The 19415-nt window shown below is 45.3% G+C and overlaps 1 protein-coding gene across 3 annotated transcripts; it reads left to right on the forward strand.

The window, feature by feature from the left end:
- Positions 1 to 897: 897 nt before the first annotated feature.
- On the forward strand, positions 898 to 19078 carry IRF4 (interferon regulatory factor 4). 3 transcript variants are annotated; one of them, XM_061346613.1, is made up of 9 exons: positions 898 to 1542; positions 2027 to 2213; positions 2967 to 3055; positions 3616 to 3757; positions 5687 to 5794; positions 7086 to 7439; positions 10940 to 11052; positions 17743 to 17817; positions 18648 to 19078. In XM_061346613.1, exons 1-8 carry the CDS (start codon positions 1339 to 1341, stop codon positions 17776 to 17778), a joined length of 1233 nt encoding a protein of 410 aa, XP_061202597.1. In that variant the 5' UTR covers positions 898 to 1338; the 3' UTR covers positions 17779 to 17817; positions 18648 to 19078. The 3 variants fall into 3 exon arrangements, with proteins under 3 accessions (XP_061202597.1, XP_061202596.1, XP_061202595.1); XM_061346612.1 differs by lacking the exons at positions 17743 to 17817; positions 18648 to 19078 and adding an exon at positions 14716 to 15489; XM_061346611.1 differs by lacking the exons at positions 17743 to 17817; positions 18648 to 19078 and adding an exon at positions 12870 to 14124 and having other exon boundaries at positions 901 to 1542.
- The last annotated feature ends 337 nt before the right edge of the window (positions 19079 to 19415 follow it).

Consider the following 19415-nt stretch of genomic DNA (forward strand, 5'->3'; position numbering starts at 1 on the left):
CCACCGGCCCTGCCAGTTCCTCCTGTCCTGGGGAGGGTCGTGGGAGCGGGTGTGGGGGGGATCCGCTTCATGCTCTGCCTAATGGCGGGGAAAGCACTTTTGGGGGGTTGCTGCAGGGGTTCGTTGCATGGGGTAACCGCGGCCCTGGCCACCCGCAGGTACCCTGGGGAGAAGTTCGGGGACCAGGTTTGGTGTCTGGGGGGATGTTGCCAGCTGAAGGAGGGGTGTCAGGGGTGCAAAGCTGCCTAACTGCCCCAGTATTGTGCACTTGTCAAACAAGGCTCTCTCAAAGTGTCTGTGAGTATAGAGAGAGGGAAAGGCTGTGGGTAAGGAATCACTTTATTAGATTGCAGGGTGAGGGGAAGAACCTGCCAAACTAAGCTTTTGGGCACCTTTTCAGGTCGGGGAGACAAACCTGACGCCAAGTCCCCATCACTGGTGCTGAGGTCCTCATGTTAGAACCTTTCCGGTGGATGCCCATCACTGCAGAGCTGCGCAGCTCCCAGGGCTCTGCACGTGTGTAGGGCTCTGGGTGCCTGCCTGCAAGCTCCCGTGTGCCTGGGGAGAGTCAGTGCCCTTATGCCGGGCTCTGTGGGTTGCTGTCTTTCCACTTTTAGGTATTTGCTATGTATAGATTTGAATGTTGCTACATATGCGTGCTAGGAGCAGTTGGAGGGGTAGATATGTATAGGACATCATGTGTTCAAATGTGTCTTGCGTAAGTGAGCTTGTGAAAACTACTTTGATGTTATAGTTAGATGCCGTATAAATCATAACTGTGCGTGAAGCTCTCCAAATTGTGTGTGCGTGTCTAATGTTACAGATGCGCGCTGTCGTGTGCATATTTTTATGCAATTTTTACCTTTTTCATTAGAAAGTAAAAAGCCCAGTTGAACTCCGAGCAGGACAAGGGGTTTGTGCCTTACATCACCTGCGATGCGAATCTCAGCAGCCCCTGTATGTTCATGCAAAACAGTGTCGGGACAGGGGGGAAGTTTGTCAAAGCCTGCAGCACCAGTGGTGCCTGGGGAAGGCTGAGGGGGCTGTTCTCAGTTTCCTGAGGCTCGGTACTCTGATTCCTGGGGCTCTCCTGGAGCCCCCCTTCCTTTTGTAGCTGTTGCTTGGAGTGATACATGTGGTGCCAGGGACTGGGGACTGTTGGCCAGCTGCTACATGGGGACTTAGTCCATCACCTGACCTGTGGGTTTTCCTCTCCCTCCTTCCTGCCCCTCTCCCCCTCCTCTGCAGCCCCCCAGAGACTGGTGCTTGGGTGTGTGTGGAGAGGTGGGCTCGGTGAGGCACCCCAAAACCTCCCACCCGACCCCTGACACAAGTGGCATGAACTTGGAGCCAGGTGACTGCGGGATGAACTCGGTGAGCTGTGGCAACGGGAAACTCCGCCAGTGGCTGATTGACCAGATAGACAGCGGCAAGTACCCGGGGCTGATGTGGGAGAATGATGAGAAGAGCATCTTCCGCATCCCCTGGAAACATGCTGGCAAGCAGGACTACAACCGTGAGGAGGATGCTGCCCTCTTCAAGGTAGGGCTCAGCCTGGGGTCAAGGCTGTGGGGCACAGCTGGGGCAGGAGGGATGCCTGGGGGCTCTGCAGTGGTTCCTTGCCATCCCATCCAGCTTCTGCTGGGTGCCTGCGGCTGCCATTGCCTGACTGGTGCCCCTAGATGTGCCCTAATGTCCCCATGTTTACAGAATGAGAAAGTCTGCCCTTTCAGTCTCTCTCTGTGGAGCTAAATGCTTGTGGGACTATGGCACATCCATTTCCATATTCACCTTGGATTATTTTATCCCCTTTCTTGTGCCTGGTAAACTGTTTTTCCTGCTTTACCGTGCTTCTTTTTTTCTTAGCCTAAACCTGTAGGGAGTAAATTCATGCACATATAAGCACAGATATAGATGTTGTTTCAAGCATTGTGGACTTGTACCTTGTAGTTGATTATTTTTCTTTTTTCTTTTGTTCTTCTTTTTTTCTTTTTCTTGCTCTTTTGATTATCTGAAATGTTTCCAGGCTTGGGCTCTTTTTAAAGGAAAGTTCAGAGAGGGCATTGATAAACCAGATCCCCCTACCTGGAAGACAAGATTAAGGTGTGCTTTGAACAAGAGCAATGACTTTGAAGAACTGGTAGAGAGAAGCCAGCTGGACATCTCAGATCCCTATAAAGTGTACAGAATAGTGCCAGAAGGAGCTAAAAAAGGTAAAGTATCTCAAATTCCCTGTGTAACAGACTGTGAATACGTCTCATTGTAAGCACATGAGGACTGAAGTGTGCTTGTGTGGAATGGCCCTGTGGTCTTTTAAAGTCTTTTAAGGAGCCAGAATGCAGGGCTCAAGTGCAGCTTGTTCTGACTTCAGAGGCCATGTCTGTGGGAGGACTGCTGGCGTTTGAGTTGGAGCGTTGAAAGGGAGCCCTTGCAGAAGATGCAGACAGGCGCCCTCCACATCGCTGGGGGAACTGCTCCTTCAGCTGGAGCCTCCCTGCCAGTTCTGTGTAGCAGGAGCCAAGCGAGTGGCTCAAGGGACAGGCTAAAAGGAAAATAAAGGGCTTGCTGGATCTAGGTTTTGAATACAGGGAAGGGCAGAAGTGATTTAAGCAGTAGGTAACTGCTGGGAGGAAGGGATGCTCAGTTTGCAGCCTCCTGGGCAGAGGCCAGGGGCAGTGATAAACTGGGCTTGCAGGAGGCAAAGGCTTGGCAGAGCCTGGGGAAGATATCATGGAACACTGGGTATGGCCTGGCAGCACCTTCCTGTGGGGCACTGGAAAGCCCAGCAGGACTGAAGCTGCCTGCAAGTGAGGGCTGGGAATCCTGTCCCAAATGGGTGCTGGAGGGTACTGTAGTCCTCTTCTTGGTCAAAGGCAGGCTATATGGATTTGTCTTCAGTGTGCCAGTTTCAGATTTCCTCAAGATGTGTTTGACATCATTTATTTTCATCCCTCTGGTGAACTTAGGTGCAAAACAGATCAGCATGGAGGAGCAACCGTTAATGATGAACCACCCATTTCCAATACCATCTCCTTACACTTCACTCCCATCTCAGGTATGGCATCAGTTACACATTTCACTTGGTGCTTGTACATTGAGCAGCATCATTTCTGTGCTATGTGCTATGTCTGTCTTTGCTGGTGTGGCTCTCTAGTTCTCTCTGGGAAGAAACTTTATTATGAAAACAGAAATCGAGAAGCAACTTTTCTAATGTCATATGAGGCCACAGGGCAAAATGATTTCTCTTGGTGGTGTTTATCCCTGAGTAATAGCTGTTTTCTGCTGGATGATAGATATTAGTGCACTGCCATTCTCTTGATGCCAGAATGTGAGCACCCAATGAAGCCTTGCTCTTCCAAGCAGACATTTACCAGCAATGCTTTGACTGCCTTTTGTTATTCCACCCTGCTTGTTATTTACACCAGTGGTGAGAAGTTCATTTGAAAGCCTCATTGGTGGTGGTGGCAAGGTGCCAGGCGTGTAGCCTGGGCAATGCTTAGACCTCCATGGGCTTTGGCAGAGAAAATCAAGGAGCTGAGATGTGAAAGCTGATGTAATGCCTAGCATTAGTTTTGACAGCTGCTGAGTAAAAGAATATCTCATTAAATTGAATAGGTACCAAACTACATGGTGCCCCATGAACGGAACTGGAGGGAGTTTGCCCCAGAGCAGCCACATCCTGACATCCCCTACCAGTGTGCCAGCGTCCCCTTCGCAGCTCGCAGTCACCACTGGCAAGGGCCCGGCTGTGAAAATGGTAAGAGGCTCCCGTTTAGGGTTGCTTGCTGAGGTTGGTCACCTAGAAGGACCGCAGATTTCAGTTTTCTTATTTGTGGCTTTGATTGGAAGTAACAGAAGTAGCTGGGTTCCTTTCAAAAGGAGGGTTATGCTGTCCATGGCAAGAGCATTTGTCCTGGCTCTTGCTTTCATTGCCACCGTATGTGCGGTGGCAATGTTCTGGCATACGCAGTGCTCTGAGTTGATACAAGTCAGCCCCCCAAAGTCCTCAGTTGCCTCAAAAGCCCTGAGCAATAAGAATTCAACCAACCCGCTGCTAAACCTCAAATGGGAACATGTGTTCTTTAGCTTTGCTTTCTGATTTTGGATCTTTTGAGGCACACATCAGTGAGGTTTTCCCTCCAGCTTTGTGGATTATTCTTGTGTTATTCTCCCAAGAGGAAAGACAAAATTATTACTTTATTTTAGTGCTGCAGCAAATGGGAGAAATTGTCATGGACTGAGTCTTTTTTGGGGCTGGTACAGCAGAAACAGAATAAAGGGACGTTCCCTTCCCCAGAGATCTCACAGTACTAAAGCCTAGCATAATCATGGCTTTCTAAGCTCTGCATCCTTAGGAAAAAGCCTGAATTGTGAAAATTTGCAGTGCTAAAGCCTGTAGGGGGTAAAACATAAGAGAAAGGGAACTGTATGCTGTAGACCTTTGCAGATAACTCAGCTGACAATGCAGGCATTTGTGTTGTGAGGAGAAGCAGCTGGTTCAGAAGGACAGGAAAGGATGGGAAGTGAAAAAGTACTTCTTAGAGCAGATACTGCATTTTCAGAGGACAGCTCTCTAGAGGTTTTGGTGCAGAGAAATCTTTGGGTCTGCTAAAAAGGAAATGCTTAGTGCACTGCAACACTTGCTGGCAGCGTACTGGAATTATTAGGCACAATTGTTTGCTATTTGCTAATAAAAATGGGAGGTAGCAAGCTGGATGAACTCTGCCCTGAAGTACATCCTCTGCAGCAGTTAAACACAGGTTGCTGAATTTGGAGGCAGTTGTTGTTGGCTGGTATTGGCTTTCTCACTGGGCTCTAAAATGTGCTTAGAGGTCTGTTTTGAATCTGCATTGCTCCAGCTCCTGACCGTGGTGGGTTCTGCCACTGGAAAGGTAGTGTGCACTTGTCTGCAAGTCACTTATCCTCCAAAGACTTCTATTGACATTAAGAAACAACGGAAAACATCAATTGTCCACGTTATAATACAGTTAATGAAAGGCATCTCTTCAAGCAGTCTGCTAGTAGTCCTGGTAATAAACCATTAACAATCTCCTGTAGCACATTTTTCCTTCCCTACTTTTAAAAAGAGTATTAATTCCAGCTATATTGTTATACCAATCTTTAGTAAAATTCCTTATATGAAATCAGTTGTTTTATCACACTCCTTTTAAGAGCACTGAAGTCTAATTAAAAATGTAAATGATTTCTGTGGTATTATAATGCTATTATTCTGTGCTATTATTCTATAATGTATTATAAAATATATATTATTCTATAAAGTTATAAAATAATACATATTATAGTATATTCTATATAAAATACAGTCTCTCTATATTTATATATATTTTTATATATTCACATTCTATAATGTATTATAGAATAATGCATTATAATAATAATTAGAATATAGTACCATGTTAGATAAGGAGGAAAGGACTAGGAGGAACACTGAAATGTTAAGGGAGTATTTCAGGCAGACCCAAATAAAAATGCTCAAATCATATCTGGAGAGATTGATAGAGTTGGCATACCTGGAATAATTGGTAAATAGGTCATTTTTGAGAAGGGAGAAAGGGAACATTCCTGGTGGACCCAGAAAATCTTGCTTTTGCATTGCTATGACCTCTGCCCAAGGTTTTCTTTTAGCTTTTAGGCAGCTGTCACTGACTTTTGTTTGTGAAAACAGGTTGTCAGGTGACAGGAACCTTTTATGCTTGTGCCCCTCCTGAGTCTCAGGCTCCTGGCATCCCGATTGAGCCAAGCATAAGGTCTGGTGAAGCCCTCGCCCTGTCAGGTAAGGTCCGTCACCCCCCGGGCTTTCTGAGGAGCTTGGCAAGAGACTCCCATTTCTGACTTTTCCTGGCACCATCTCTTCTTTCTGATATAAAGGAAAGAAAAAAAGGAACCTCTTTAATGAATGGATTTGGTGTATGGTCTTAAGCCTCTGTTTTCCATGCTACTTCAGCACATGTAGCCCCAGCTCCAAGGGATGTAGGTGGTTAAAGTTATGGAAGTGCTTCTCTGGCTCACGGTGTTAGTTGCTGGATTGCTTTGGTGAGCCACCAAATCAGGCCTTCCCAGGGGAGTCTGGAAATCTTGGGGGGTCAGTGACTACTTATTTGGGAGGAGCTCCCACAAAACCTGGTGGTAGCTGGGTACTTTGCTATGCTCCTGCTGGTGCTGTCTGGCCTTGCTCTGCTTCTTTATTCCTGATGAAAGTAAGGCATTCGGGAAAGAAAATGGAAGTTGCTTCAGCCAGGTTTGCAGACATCCAGGTGCTGGGGGACTTCGTGAATAACTCTGGGAAAAGGTGTAGGAATGTCTTTTTTACAGAAATAATGAATAAACCTATAACATGATGCTTGGCAGGTTTCTTATTCTCCTGAATCAGGGTCTGTATGTATGTATGTGTGTGTGTGTGTGTGTGTTTGTGTATAGATATATATATAAACATACATTGTACACACACACACATGTACTTTTATATATTTTACATACATACGTATATTACACACAGAGAAGCATGTGTATATATACAGTTCTGCGTGAGTTCTGAGAGGTAAGCCAAGTCGACCAAATGGCCGTTTGAAAGTAAGGCTGGGAATTCTGGGTATAGCCCTGTTGGAGCTGGAGCCAGCAGTAGCTTCTCTTAAGGCAGCAGAGTGCAAGTTTGCAGGTCCCCTGTGCAGAAACCTCCTTTATGCAAAATCTGAGGAGAAACACATCTACTTCCTGATAAAATGTGAGGAAGTGTACTGAGCCAGTGGGTTTAATTGTGACGTGGACTTGGAAAACATGATGAACATGACTTTGCTTTTTAAGTTGAAATATGAAGTTTGTGGGATGTTAGTTCCTACCAAATTCCCACATCAGTAGCCCTTATAATAAAATGAGGCACCATTAATGCTGCCATACCCCCAAAATATTTATTTCTTTATGATTTTTGCTAATGTGAGCTTCTGGGTGGTTGTGACCACCAGGCTCAGATATCTCATGCAGACTCGTCTGTTGGCCTTAGTACAGATCTGAGACATAAAACATTCATACTGATGTATCACAGCGGTTCTTCCTCTTTCTCCTTGTAGATTGCCGACTCCACATCTGCTTATATTACCGTGAAATACTGGTAAAGGAGGTGACAACTTCTAGTCCTGAAGGCTGTAGGATATGCCATGGCCAAAGTTATGAGGTCAGCAGCCTGGACCAAGTTATCTTTCCTTATCCAGAGGATAATGGCCAGAGGAAGAACATAGAAAAGCTACTGAACCACCTGGAACGAGGAGTAATACTGTGGATGGCACCTGATGGCCTCTACGCTAAGAGACTTTGCCAGAGCAGGATCTACTGGGATGGGCCTCTGGCGCTTTGCAGTGACCGACCCAACAAGCTGGAGAGGGACCAAACATGCAAGCTCTTTGATACTCAGCAGTTTTTAGCAGGTAATTCCCACTGCAGCCTTGATACGGTTTCTGGAAATGTCACCTGGTTGCTCTATGGGTGACATATTTACGGTGAGAGATTTACGGGAGTGCTCTTTTAGGTGACCTTATGAATTACAATGAGAATTACCCCTCACTTCTTCTGGGCAAGCATAGTCAAGGGGTGTTTGACTTCTGAATGTTCCTGTCAAATTCTGCTCTCTGTGCTTGTTCAATACTCCTGCACAGACAAGCAGGAGTGGACTGATGCTCAGCTGGTGGCACCCAAAACCTCACATATCTTTAAGAAGCATAAGGAGGAACCTAAGGAATAGTCTTTTCACAAACTGAGTGACAGAGGAAAGTGAATCCTGATCTTGGATCTGCTAGTGTAATTAAGTCCTGGGTAGGTCTGTTGTCAGCACGCACAATGCTCTCAACTTGACCCAGAGAGAGCCTGAGATCTTGCTCAGAGTGTACAAATAGCCTCAAGAATTTCAGTTAAAAAAAGTTCTTTTCAGGCTTTGCCAATATTTGAAAGACATCCTGGGGGTAAAAAGGAGCAGAGCTCCTGGAGCTTCAGGGTTCCCTAGTACTCTTACTAAGGATTTGCATTGCCTCTCCAGAGCTCTGTGGGAAGGTCTTGTTTTGCACAGGGTAGTACAGAGCGGCAAGGGCACACTTCAGGACCGTGCCTTCTCTTTCCAGCCTATGGAGGGAATAGGCAGACCCTCAACCCCACTTTGCAGCACTTCTGATCACTCAGATTAGAGGGAGGAAAGCTCTCCACCCAGGGAAACTGGTGGGAGACAGTAAGTGTTCCAGAGGACAGCATGGACATCAATAATGCATATTTGCCCTTTTTTTGAGGTGTGTGGCATTGCTATATGTGAACTGTGTGCCTATGGTTAGCTGTGTTTTCCCATTAGAAGAGGGCACCAGCACTGGCATGACCCTCTCAAGACAATAATGCCCTGCAGAATTAAAAAACCCAAAACATCAAACCCAAACCAAGAGTTTTAGCATACTTTATATTCCAGGGTTGATGCACCATCCTAGCAAAATGGTCAGGCAAGAAATGCATTTAAAGAGAGAAATCTCACGTGAATGTGAGAATTGACAGTTAGAAAGGGGAATTTGAGGTCAGGGTATTGGCTTGCACTTCAATCACATGCTAATTTGAAGACGTATAATTCTGTCTCTGGTGATGGTTTTGGAAATCCCTTTCCCTTTTCTCAGGTGGTTTTTCAGATGTACTCTGGGTTCCTCCAAACGGTTGACAGGACATCTCTTTTTAGACACCTAACCCCAAAGATAAGCTGAAGCAGTAGTTACTTTTTCCCCCTCCTAAATTGCTTATGCACCAACGCCTGTGCAAACCCAAGCATGTGGTTGGAGTCATAGTCTGTGGTGTGTGCAAAGTGAGTTTTTGCACGTGTTGATGCTCAGCTAGCTTTGTGACCTGCCATGGGTGAATCACCATCTGCATGTTAATTGAATATACTGAAGTCCCAGAGTTCAGACAAGCTTAGGGATCCCCCAGTTAGGAAACTGGGACTTTCCTGGGAAGAGAGGCAGGAGGCACTCACAGAAGTGTTTGGGATTTGGAGAATTGCTGAGACCAAGTGAAACAGGAGGGAAGAGGAAGGTGGAAGAAGTTCCCTGTTAATCAGTATGGTTGGACTGGCCTTTGATGGATCACTCTGCCTGGTCCTGTCACAGCACAGAGGGAAGCAGGGCTCCGTGGAAAATCTCTCTTCTACTCTGACATACGTCTGGAAAGTCCACAGCACTTTTAGGGAGTTCTGGTGGAGGCTGCAGGGAGAGCTATGCTCAGTGTTCTAAGTGAGCTGTCTGTTGTTCTACAACTACAACCAACCCTCCCAGTAGGACTAGTAGTCCCAAACCAGTGTTGGGACACTCTGTGGTTGTCACTGCATTGATACCTTGTTCTGAAAAGCTTGCAGTTAGAGTAGAAATGGCAGGAGTGTATTTTGGGAAAAGATGCATTTGTTAAGCAAAGTTCAAAGACTTCCCTGTATAGCAGGGAAAAGCTTCATTATAAGGTTGCTTCATTATAAGACATTGGTTTTAATATTAATTTCAACTTTTTCCAGAAAGCATAAGCAGAAGTATAAATGAAAAGGAAATCTTTACCAATCAACTATGTAGAAATACTGTATGTAACACAGACTTTAACGAGGATATTATGTAGATGGATTTTTGTCTTTTCTGGAAGGATATACAGTGTCTAAAACACAACACTGATTTTGGTCACAGTGAAAGTCTCTTATGAAGGCCTCCCCTGCTGTCCTTCGTAGGGGGCACTTTGACTGTTGGAATAATTATATCACTTGACATTTTCCCTTTGTGCAAGAGTGTGGGTTAATAAAGAGAGTGCAGAAGCACAGAAGATACAGGCTCTTTTGCCAGCTCTCTGCATGGCTTAAATAAGGTCCTCCACCTTCCCTTGCCTCTCCATCGCCCTCTGGTCTCAGTGATGACAGTGGCTTCATGTCTGTGTCTAGCTGAGGCTGAATCTCACGCCTAGCAGTACTTTGAGTCTCTGGGTCTACTAAGCCATTGGCTTCAGTCCTGCTGTTGGGTGTCTGCTTGAGTGGGTCCCAGCTACTGCCAGCATCTGCTCCAGAAGGTTCTGCTGTTGAGGCCAAATAGAAACATCAATTGGAAGATATCCCAGTCTGTGTATATGAAATGACTTGTGAGGCAAGGCAAATAGAAAATTTGCAGTTTTGTGCCTAGCTCCCCCTGATTTGTGGGAAAGTCTCCAAACTCAGTGTATTCGCCTTACCTGACTCCCTTTATCCTCCCCTGGAGTTAATTCCCCTCCCACTGTCCTCCAGCATCATCCATTTACAGCTCAGCCATCCACAAAGTCTTTCTTACCAGCCTGTACCTGTTTTGGCTGGGACAGAGTTAATTTTCTTCATAGCAGCCCATGCGGTGCTATGATTTGGGTTTGTGCTGAAAACAGTGCTGATAACACGGGGATGTTTTAGTTGATACTGAACAGTGCTTGCACAATGTGAAGGCCTTCTCCGTTTCTCACTCTACCCCCACAGCACGTAAGCTGGAGTGGACAAGAGGCTGGGAGGGAACACAGCTGGGGTAGCTGACCCAAGGTTACCAAAAGGATAATCCCTACTATATGACCTTGTGGGCATCAGTAAAACTGTGGGCAGGGTTTGCCAGGGGTTGCAGAGGTTGCTGTTGCTTGGGGACTGGCTGAACATGGTGGTGAGCAATGGGAGCAATGGCTTTTTCCATCACTTGTTTGTCTTGTTTTGTCTCTTTTTTTTTTGTTGTTGTTGTTTGTTGGGTTTTTTGTTTGTTTGTTTGCTTTTACCTATTAAACTGTCTTTATCTCAACCCACAAATTTTTTCACTTCTGCCATTCCAGCTTTCTGTCCTATCCTGGTGGTGGGAGTGAGTGAGCAGCTGCATGGTGCTTGCCTGCCTACTGGGGTTAATCCATAACATGCCTCTTTCTCTCTTCCCAGAACTGCAAGCCTTTGCTCACCATGGACGTCCGCTGCCAAGATACCAGGTGGCTCTGTGCTTTGGGGAGGAATTTCCAGATCCGCAAAGGCAGAGGAAGCTAATTACAGCCCATGTAAGTAGGACTTCTGCCTTACCTAAAGGAAACATATTCCATGGAGGTTATGAGTCTGCCAGTCAGGCTTTCCTACCTTGTGTAGGTGCTGAGTGAGGTAATAAATTCTTGGAAATGTGGCACCTTCCAGACCAGGGTTGAATCCCCAGATCTGCCTAGGACTGACTGGTAGTCCTCAGTAGGGCTGAGGACCTGATTTCCCTCTCTGTAGAGCATAAGTGTCATCCATAATTTCTTGCACATCCCTTCAAAATCTAAAGCTGAAAGGTACCCTGGAAAAGCTGGGCCATATTGTCATCACCATCCAAGTTGCACAACACCTTGGGCTGCCAGGTCAATGCAGGACATGGTGTTTTCACAACTGCTGAACCTAAACGTGCTCCAGAGCCGGCATCTCAGGGACTTCAGCCCTTACAGGATGCAGAAGTTGCCTGTGCAGCTTCAGGGTTAAGGTAGTTGGAAAGCTCATGGGCTGACTGGCTACAGTTTGCACACACTCAAAGTTGGTCTTTCAGGATGCTATCTGAGAAAGGGTGATGACACCAGGTACTTTCTAAATTGGCTGTATTGGCCCATAAAACCACAAGAGAGGTGATAATGCTGACATTGGTGGCAGGGCTTAACTTACTGAATCTCTGGGAGGAAAACTGGTGTCTTTAATTTTTTGAAAACTCCTGCCCCCTTTTTGGCTTTCCAGATTCCATCCTTCCGTTGTAGCATCCCCTCTCCAACCCCCTTCTTCAGCTCCTGACCTGGCAGCTTCTCTTTGTACCTTTTGCTCTTTCCAGAGCTTTGCTTCCCCCTTACCAGTTGCTCCTCAATCTCTTGGGCTGTCCCAGCCTGTGGGGTGGTGGGGCTCCATGGTCCCACCAAACAGCTGTGCCCCAGGAGCTGTACGGCTCACCTGCCTCGCTGCCTTCCCATCTCCCTCATGGCAGGACAGAAGGTGCTCAGCTGCTTCCAAATACAGATAAAAGGAAGTGAAAGGGAATTGGTGGGCCTGCTCCAAGGCAGCGATCGCTTCTTGGAGATGGGAACCAGAGGCAACATATTTTTCCTCCAAAGTGATGCCCATATCTTAACATGGAGGGGCTGGCTGACCAGCAGGAGAGGGTTGTGGGGACGAGTTGTCCAACCTGTTTATCCCCAAGGGTAAGGTGAGCTTCAGGTGCTTTTTCTCAGTGTGCAACTTAAATATTTGCTGTTAAGAGCCCAAAGCCCTGAGGTGAAACAGTGGTTTCTGAAGAGACAGAAGTGAAGATAGCGTTAAATCATGCAAAGCTTTCTGGGTGGTTGAACAGATTCCTCATCAGCTTGAATGAACAGAAACAAGAGTAATCTTGGTGTTAGACTGAAGACTGATTTCACAGAGTCATTTGGCAATGTATCTCAGTCTACCTGTGGGCACCAGCATTTAGAGTTCAGTCCTCAAAGTACTTTACAAGGAAAGAAGACTTTCAGCACTTTGCATATGCATTTGGACGACTGGCCACAGACATTGTGTGCCTATATGCATCACTCAGGGGCTGGCTAAAGGGCTGCCATTGCTAGTACATCATTTGTGTCACTGGTCGTGCCCTTCTAAATGAAAGTCAAGGCAGTAAGGAGTGTGTGCAGTTTAGAAAGGCACCTGGCAGCAGAACAGGCAAGGCTTAGATTAAAGCAGAGGTAGTGAGGCTACTGAGATAGTTTTCCCATCCTGGTAAGCAGAACTGTTTTGTCCCGCCTTGCTTTTAAGTTAGAACCTCTGTGATGAACCAAGATGAGGAGCATGAAATTTTGTCACATGTCTGATTAACATTTTGTCTGTTCTTAAGGTTGAACCAATGTTTGCCAGGCAGCTGTATTACTTTGCTCAACAAAACAGTGGACATCTTCTGAGAGGCTATGATTTACCAGAACTTGTGGCTAGTCCAGAGGATTATCACAGATCTATTCGCCATTCCTCTATTCAAGAATAAGATCTTCAGAAAAGAGTATTTTTAAAGGCACTGTAAGGATTATGCAGAGTGGAGGAACAGATCTGGATCGCAATTTGGAGATCCACATCGCAGCTGGAAGTGTTCAGGGGTTCAATATAGGAAAGTGACCTAGGACAACCATATTGTATGATACAAATGACGGGTCTCCAATGTTTGGATGCTACATCTCACATAGGTTCCAGTGTTGCTGAGGATAACTCAAAACTGACGAAATGATTGCTATGTTTACGTTTGCTTAATGTTCTCCTTGGGTTTTGAGGACTGATTCTTACCGAAGACTTAAATCCAGCGTTTACACTGTTACCTTTGCAGGGCTATTTATTTTGGATTACTGATCTCAGGGAAGGTACATAAATTTGTGGTGTTCCCAATTTGAAACTGTAGCTACTATAGGTGCATAGCAAACGTAGACAGTTTGTTGAGACTAGCCGATACATGTAAGTGGTTATAAATTTAGATTCATGTGATGCCTATATTCTTGTATAGAATATTTCAGTGTATTTTTTAAAAACAATGCAATTCTTCAAAGACGTATTTTTTTTAGTGCCTGACATTTGTCCTGACAATGAATTTTGTTGATGCCGCTGTTCTTACTGGATTAGCCCCCATAATAGCAGTTTCTAAGGTGATGCATTTATGGTACTGTGTTAAGAAAAGTGACCATTCAACTCCAAGTACTTGTGAATTTAGTGGATAAACCACTAAAATTCTAGAGTCCCGAAGAGCAGGTTTAGAAATAAATTACATTTTTATTATAATTGAAAGCTACTATGCATTATATATATATGCATTAGAATTAACTTGAGAGACCTTGAAAATAGCACAGAAATGGTCCTCCTAGCCCTTTTTTTATGTCACATGCATGAGCCAGGTTAAAATAAGCACTATCTCTGACTTATACAGAGCCAGCTCTGCTCTTTGTGTGCACTTGGAGCTTTCTTCCAGTGGTACTTAAATGAACGTAAAGGGAGAGTTCAAGGAGAGCAGCGTCTGGCCTCCTGTATTAAGACAGTCAAGGAAATACTTGTTTTAACGTTTGTTTTCAAAAATCTCATAGAATTTGATGTGATTTGCAGCTTTTGATGATACGGTGCTGTTACAAAGAGAAGAGATCTGTTGGGTATGCACGTCGGTGAAATTTTCTCGCTGGCAAGCAGACTGTGTGCTCTTAATAGCTAGCTCCAGAACATGATCTCCCCATGCTTAACAGACATACTTCACTTGACTTTCCAAATGAGGAAGAAAAACCGGTACTTGGTCTGGCAGCAGACTTGCGTTCTAGGGACTTTAAATTTATACATCTTAAAGATGCATACTCTCTTGGGATATATTATCCCCCTCCTTCTCCATAGTGCCAAGCAGAATTAACAGATCGTTTTTACTTTGTTACTTGAAGTGTTTTTCCTGGCTTAAAGATTTTCTTAGGGGAGACCTCTTTCTTAGACATGAAAAACCACTGCTCTAGGTGACCTTCAGAGCTTCTGCATATGCTTTTGGCCTGTGCGTACATTTTACTGAAAGGGACTGTTGTGTTCAAACTGAACTGGTACGATACAAGTGTTTGATGTGTTTTTCACTTTTTTTCTAGTGGTTGTTGCTTCACATGCTCATACGCTTCAGCTCACATCTTAGAATAAAGTCCTTATTCCCTACCAACTCGATTTGTATGTGTTGTTTTCAGTCGTGGGACAAATCTAACAGCAAATCTAATGCATATGATTCTGCGCTGTGAACCTGGGCAGCACTGCTGGCTAAGTCTATGGGGAACTGTGTTCTAAGCCAAAAGTGCAGAGAAAGGTCAAATGGTAAGTATTTTTGCTTATGAAAATGCCTGTGACATTAGCTACAGTTAGTAGAAAAAGGGAAAATGAGGAGGTTGCCCTTTGGCTGTTGGCTTCCTGGACTATGGATGATGCAGCAGAGCCCTGCAGCTGGGGATCTGGTACTGATCCTGAGGGCCTCTGGGGCTGGGGACCAGGCTGGTGCCTCCCATCCCAGCCGAGTACCTGGGGACCCTCTGACGCACTGTTCGCTGGGTTGGTAGCTACTGGTCGCTATAGTTTCCAGAGTGCTTTCAAGTGGGAAAAGCTATGAAAGGGTGAAAAGGAGGATGACAAGTGAACTAGATAGTTAAGAATAGGAGTGAATTTCAGCAGGCAGCCCCTGCTTTCTGTAAATCAAGGTCCTGAGAAGGCTCCTTGGGTACAGTAGCATACAGCCAGAGCAAGGTGTGAAAACTAGTTGCAAGATTTGTAAAGTGTGAAGATGGGGGGAGGGCATTTTACTTGGAGGCTTCTCTTGACTATCAAGGTGCATTACCGGTTTTGGCTTTGGAAGGAGTGTTTAATTATTTCCCTTGAAGGAGCGTCATTTAAAGTCAGTGGCTGTGAAGAGGGAAGGAGGAGAGTACCGTGTTCTGGCCAAACACGGTTTGCTTAGTTTGAATGCAGAGAGATGCAGGTTGAGATATTTCTCTTGGAGGGATGGGACAAGGGGAAGAGTGGAAGGAAAATCAAGCTGTTGGTTTGTACCATAAATTATTTTGCACGTGAGGACTTTAAAGCCGCATCTGACTTTTGTAACCATGTCTTACTCTTCCAAATAACTAATGGATACGTAAAGTGGAAAAAAAAAAAGCAATCAAGAAAAAACCCTGAAAACATTTTCTCCTCTTAGTAGTTTTTTACAGTCACTACGTGAAAGCTTTTGAAGTACTTCCTACCTCTGTTAACTGCAGTTTATAGTTTCTGAGGTCTACTTCCTTCCTGGTTTAGTTTTGTGGCGTTATAAATGACATGTTTCACTCCCATCAACACCAAAGGCATAGCTGGTGTGTTTTCAAGCAATTTCAGCATGCAGTTTGTGTCAGTATTGCTTTCTCTGATTTTAATACGGCCCCTCTTAAAACCATTTCTTGAAAGGGTTTTGTGCCAGAGCTCTGCAGCTGAAGTACATACATTCAGAATTTGGTTCTGCTAAGTGGTTTTGCCTACTGCTGTAAACTGTATTAGCCTCACAGGGACTGTAGGTTAACCAGAAATGAGGAGATACATTTTAAGCTGAAATACAGTGTAACAGGGTTTGTGGAAAAAACACAGGATTCACGTGAAAACCCCTGTGGCCTTTTAGGCGGGCATAAGCATGCTGTTTACATCAGCATTTGTCAGCAGCGTGGAGGTGGGGAAACACCACTCTTGGCAGAGAGCTTTCAGGAAAAAGCAAAGCATTTTCTCTTGCAAGCTCTCCATCATTGTCCGTGTGTACTTGTAAAGAGGCTGAGGTGGGGAGAGAGGAAGAGGACTTACCAAAACAAAAACGATGAAAGCAGCTGAGTAGTTTGAAACAATCATATCATCCAGATTAGTTATTTGTGACCAACTGCTTGCAAGTTTGGTCAGCTCCAAAGAGAAGTCAACAGGTCCCTGTGACTGGGAGCAGTTAGGAGGCAGATGGTGTGCAGCTCATTCAAGCACTAAGTTTTCAAGCGTGTAGCCAGGTGAGTGCATCCTTTTTGCATGACAGTGGGGTGGTTACGTCCACTGTGTCCCACAGCTGGCTGCAGTGCTGGGCTACAGGTACTAACTGCCCAAACACCTGCAAAATGCTCAGTGGCTTGGCTGTTCTGAAATGACAGTCAAGAAGGAGGTAACTTAGGTGTATCAAAGTAACATCCCTCCAACTATAGACACTGAATAACTGATGAAGATGCTGACTGGATGAGTTGCTGTTGCCCTGGCAAGAGGTAAGGCAATCACCTGTGCTCAAGTGCAAACAGAAGAACAGTCCAGATGTCTTTGTTCTGGGCTTGGGTTTGTTTTTCCCACTTTGCACTGGCAGCCTGTCCCAAAAGCTGATGTCAGAGTGGCTCTGCACAGGGTGGTGTTTCGCAAAAAGGCGACAGTCCCTGTTTTCACCTCTTAGATAGGAGTAGCTTGGGAAACAATGGTGATGAAGCACAGGACTTCATTCTGTGAATGTACTTATCGTTTCAGCAGCACTGGCGCAGCGTGGCTGCATCGCACATCTCTGCAGGCCAGCTGGCAGTCTCCTGCTGCTCCAGTTACACTGCTGCCCACTGTCCCCAGACATGAGAATGTGCAATGGGGACTTTCTGAAATCAGTCTCCCAAGCCTTGTCTACCATTTCATGCTCCTTTCAAAAGACATGTCATGAGTAACACACAAATTTTGCCTCTCAAGCTAAGAAAACAGGCAGATTTGGGTGACCTCACAGACCACACGTAGTATGTGTCCTCTGTGTTCCTGGGAAGTGACTTCATCTTTGACCCTTGGGCTTGCTCTATTTTGGCGTCAAAAGCAGCGTATGCATTCTTGCTCTAGAAATGTCTGAAATCCAAAAACTTGTGGATTCTGACTGCCCATGTCTGCTTTTAATCCCTTTTCTGGCCAGGCAGAAATGTTGTCCATGTAGTATCAATGAAACCACCTATCACAGGAGATTCTGTGAATGTGCATGTGAACCCTGTGATGTTAGAGCAGATACTTGTATCTATGTAGCTGAAGTATACTTGCCCAGGTCTCTCAGCTGTATGAGTACGATTGCTATGTCCGTGTCACCATATGCATGTAACACATTTCACCGTTGCATCTTCACTATGTTGTCCACCTTTCTCCTTCTCACTTTCTTTGTGAAGAGCAAATGTTTGAATATGGATGGGGCAACAAAAGCAATGTCCTGATTTCTTCAGGTCTGCAAGACACAGAATTTCTCTCCGAGCTGGTGATGGCCAGAGCAGCAGAGGCAGAAGTCAGACACTTTTCAGGTTCAAGCACTTCTGCTGTTTGTCTCCAAAATGCGTTAGCCTGTCTCTGTCCATGGTTAGGCCCTATTCATGTATCAAGGGACTGTTTGTGTCATATAGTCTTGCGCCTTCTCTTCCTGGTCTGATGCAGGTACCAGCCTTGGTACACAATCATGAAGAAATTTTCTTTTAGTGGTGGGTGCAGCCATCTAGTAATGCGCATTGCTAAATACCTTGTTGTGGGTCTAGGTAACACCTTTTTGGCCCGCTCTTAGGTCCTCTTTAAATCTTCCACTACACTGACAGCAAAATCTAAAGGTAGGCAGTGTTTCTTACTATTTGCACAGTGCCCAGCATGATAGGGCACCACCTTGGGAGTTCAGCCTCTAGAGAACAACACAATTCCTGTAATTGTGAATAGGATGAAATGGGGTCTTGCCAGTTGTGATTCTCACCCTAGAAACCATAAAACCATATTCGCAGAATATAATTGTGGCAATCACTTATGCTAGGCTTTCCCATAGGAAGCGGGTGTACAGTTTATTTCAGCCCAAGCCACCACATTCAGATTACTTTTTCTCAAGGAGGTGATTGAATCAGTTGTTTCTCACGCGCCTGTTACAGCCATTCATAGTTCTCTTGTAAAAGCGAAGGCTGAGCATTTCCAGTTTCTAGCACGGAGCATCTAGCTTCAGATAAAATCACTTTTAGCGCTAGACACCCTGCCTTTTCCCTTTCAAACTTCTCCTGGGTTTCATGATCTGTATGTCCCCAGAAACCAAAGCTATGGGTCAGGTCTTGTTACATCTCCAATAACTCATTTTCATTTCCTTTTTTCACACATGATCAAGAGGTTTAGCCCTCTTCATGACTGTTCCCTCCCACAGAAAAACCCATGTGAGGAGTAGCGAGAGAGGAAGACTTCAAAAACAGGGTGAGTGACCTCATCATGTATCTACTGTAGAGACGTCAGTCTCCAAGAAATAGGAAAGGTCAGAGCTGTTTAAGAGCAAGGGGTTTTTCACAGCACAGCTGAAAACCCCAGGCCAGGTCTGATGAATTCATGTTATCCTCATCCTTTGTCTCATCTTTACCCCAAATATTTGGAGACCCTCCTTCCAGAGGAGTTGCTGACCAGTGATTTTTAGCGCCAGTTGGCATCCTGAAGCACCAGTCACAGTAGCTTTCACTAGGCTTGGACTTTCCAAAGAAATTGGTAAAACAAATGACAGACATTTGCATGGGGGTAATACAAAATCTTTTATTCCTTTTAAATAAACCTGATTTTTCTTCCAGAACTTCTCCCACCCCCGATATAACCAAGTTCTCATTGCACCGCATTAATAATGTTATTATTTCGACCAATTAGCCCGGATGGTCCCTGTGCTATGTACAGTGGATCAGAGAGAGGCGGACAAGACTCCTTTACGGTGGGGTGGCAGGAAGGTGGAGGAGCCAGGAGCTATGGTCCAGGTGATATGGGCTGGGGGGGGTGTTTGCCTGCTGTCCCTTGACACAGATACATGTCACCCATACCCGTGAATGAGACAGTGCCCGCCTGAAGGGTGACTCTCGAGTCTCACTTTCCTTTAAAACCATCGCTCTACAAATAAAATGGC

The sequence above is a fragment of the Neopsephotus bourkii genome, unplaced genomic scaffold (assembly GCF_033783945.1).
Source record: "Neopsephotus bourkii isolate Nb327-2 ecotype Australia unplaced genomic scaffold, CSIRO-AGI_Nbou_v1 NB_272, whole genome shotgun sequence".
In the NCBI taxonomy this organism is placed as follows: Eukaryota; Metazoa; Chordata; class Aves; order Psittaciformes; family Psittacidae; genus Neopsephotus; species Neopsephotus bourkii.